The sequence below is a fragment of the Aureococcus anophagefferens genome, assembly GCF_000186865.1.
Source record: "Aureococcus anophagefferens unplaced genomic scaffold AURANscaffold_135, whole genome shotgun sequence".
Taxonomy (NCBI): domain Eukaryota; class Pelagophyceae; order Pelagomonadales; family Pelagomonadaceae; genus Aureococcus; species Aureococcus anophagefferens.
In genome coordinates this window covers 14,621-15,541 of record NW_008705683.1, presented here as the reverse complement: position 1 = coordinate 15,541, position 921 = coordinate 14,621, and the positions used below count along the sequence as shown (strand labels likewise).

Here is a 921-nt window from a genome sequence, read left to right as displayed (position 1 = left end):
ACGGCGGCGGCGCGCTCCTCGGCCTTCTTCGCCTTCTTCTGCCGCTGGCGCTCCTTCTTCGCGGCCTCGCGCTCCTTGACGCGCGCGGCGTGCGCCGCCTTCTCCTCGGGCGTGAACTTGGACGCCTTCGGCTTCGTCGAAGCAGCTTCGACGTCGGACATCGCGCCGATCGCCTATAGCATTAGGTGAAGAGCAGGGCAACTTGAACGTTGAACTCGCTCTGCGTTTCGACACGGCTGTGATTGGGCAGCGTCGGAGTCGCAGTCTCGCGCTTTGAAGACCCACACAACTCACCAACCACACGCGACGCGCACCGCCACCCGCCGCCGCTGCTTTCCGCGTCCGCGCTCCTCCGCCTCGCCGCGCAACCGCCGACGACCATGGCCGAGAGCGCCGAGCTCCTGAACCCGCTGCTCAGCGAGTCCGGCGACCTCCGCGACAGCCTGCCCCGGGGCCTGAGCTCCGTCGAGGCCGCCGCGAAGCTCGCGCGCTTCGGCCGCAACGAGGTGCCCGTGGAGACGCCGTCGCGGCTCAGCGTCTTCCTGCGCCAGTTCAGCGGGACGATGCCGGCGATGCTCATGCTCGCGTGCGTATTGAGCGCGGCTGTCAAGGACTGGGAGGACTTTGGCATCATTGCCGCCATGCTCCTGCTCAACGCGACGATAGGCTTCTACGAGGAGTCCAAGGCCATGGCCGCCCTCGACGCGCTCCAGGCGAAGCTCCGGTGCGAGGTGTCGGTGCTCCGAGACGGGCAACCCGTCTCCGTCGACGTCGCGGAGCTCGTGCCCGGCGACGTCGTCGCGCTGCGCGGCGGCCAGGCCGTGCCCGCGGACGCGCTCTGGATCGGCGGCGACGTCATCAAGCTCGACACGGCGGCGCTGACGGGCGAGCCCATCCCCTGGAACGTGCCGCGCGTCACCC

General features: G+C 69.5%; 1 protein-coding gene across 1 annotated transcript; it reads left to right on the top strand.

Moving 5' to 3' along the window:
• Positions 1–380: 380 nt before the first annotated feature.
• On the top strand, positions 381–899 carry AURANDRAFT_34719 (hypothetical protein; the record flags this gene model as incomplete). Its single annotated transcript, XM_009044106.1, has 1 exon — positions 381–899. A coding segment is annotated over one exon (519 nt), but the record flags the coding sequence as incomplete, so codon positions are not given.
• Between the last annotated feature and the right edge of the window lie 22 nt (positions 900–921).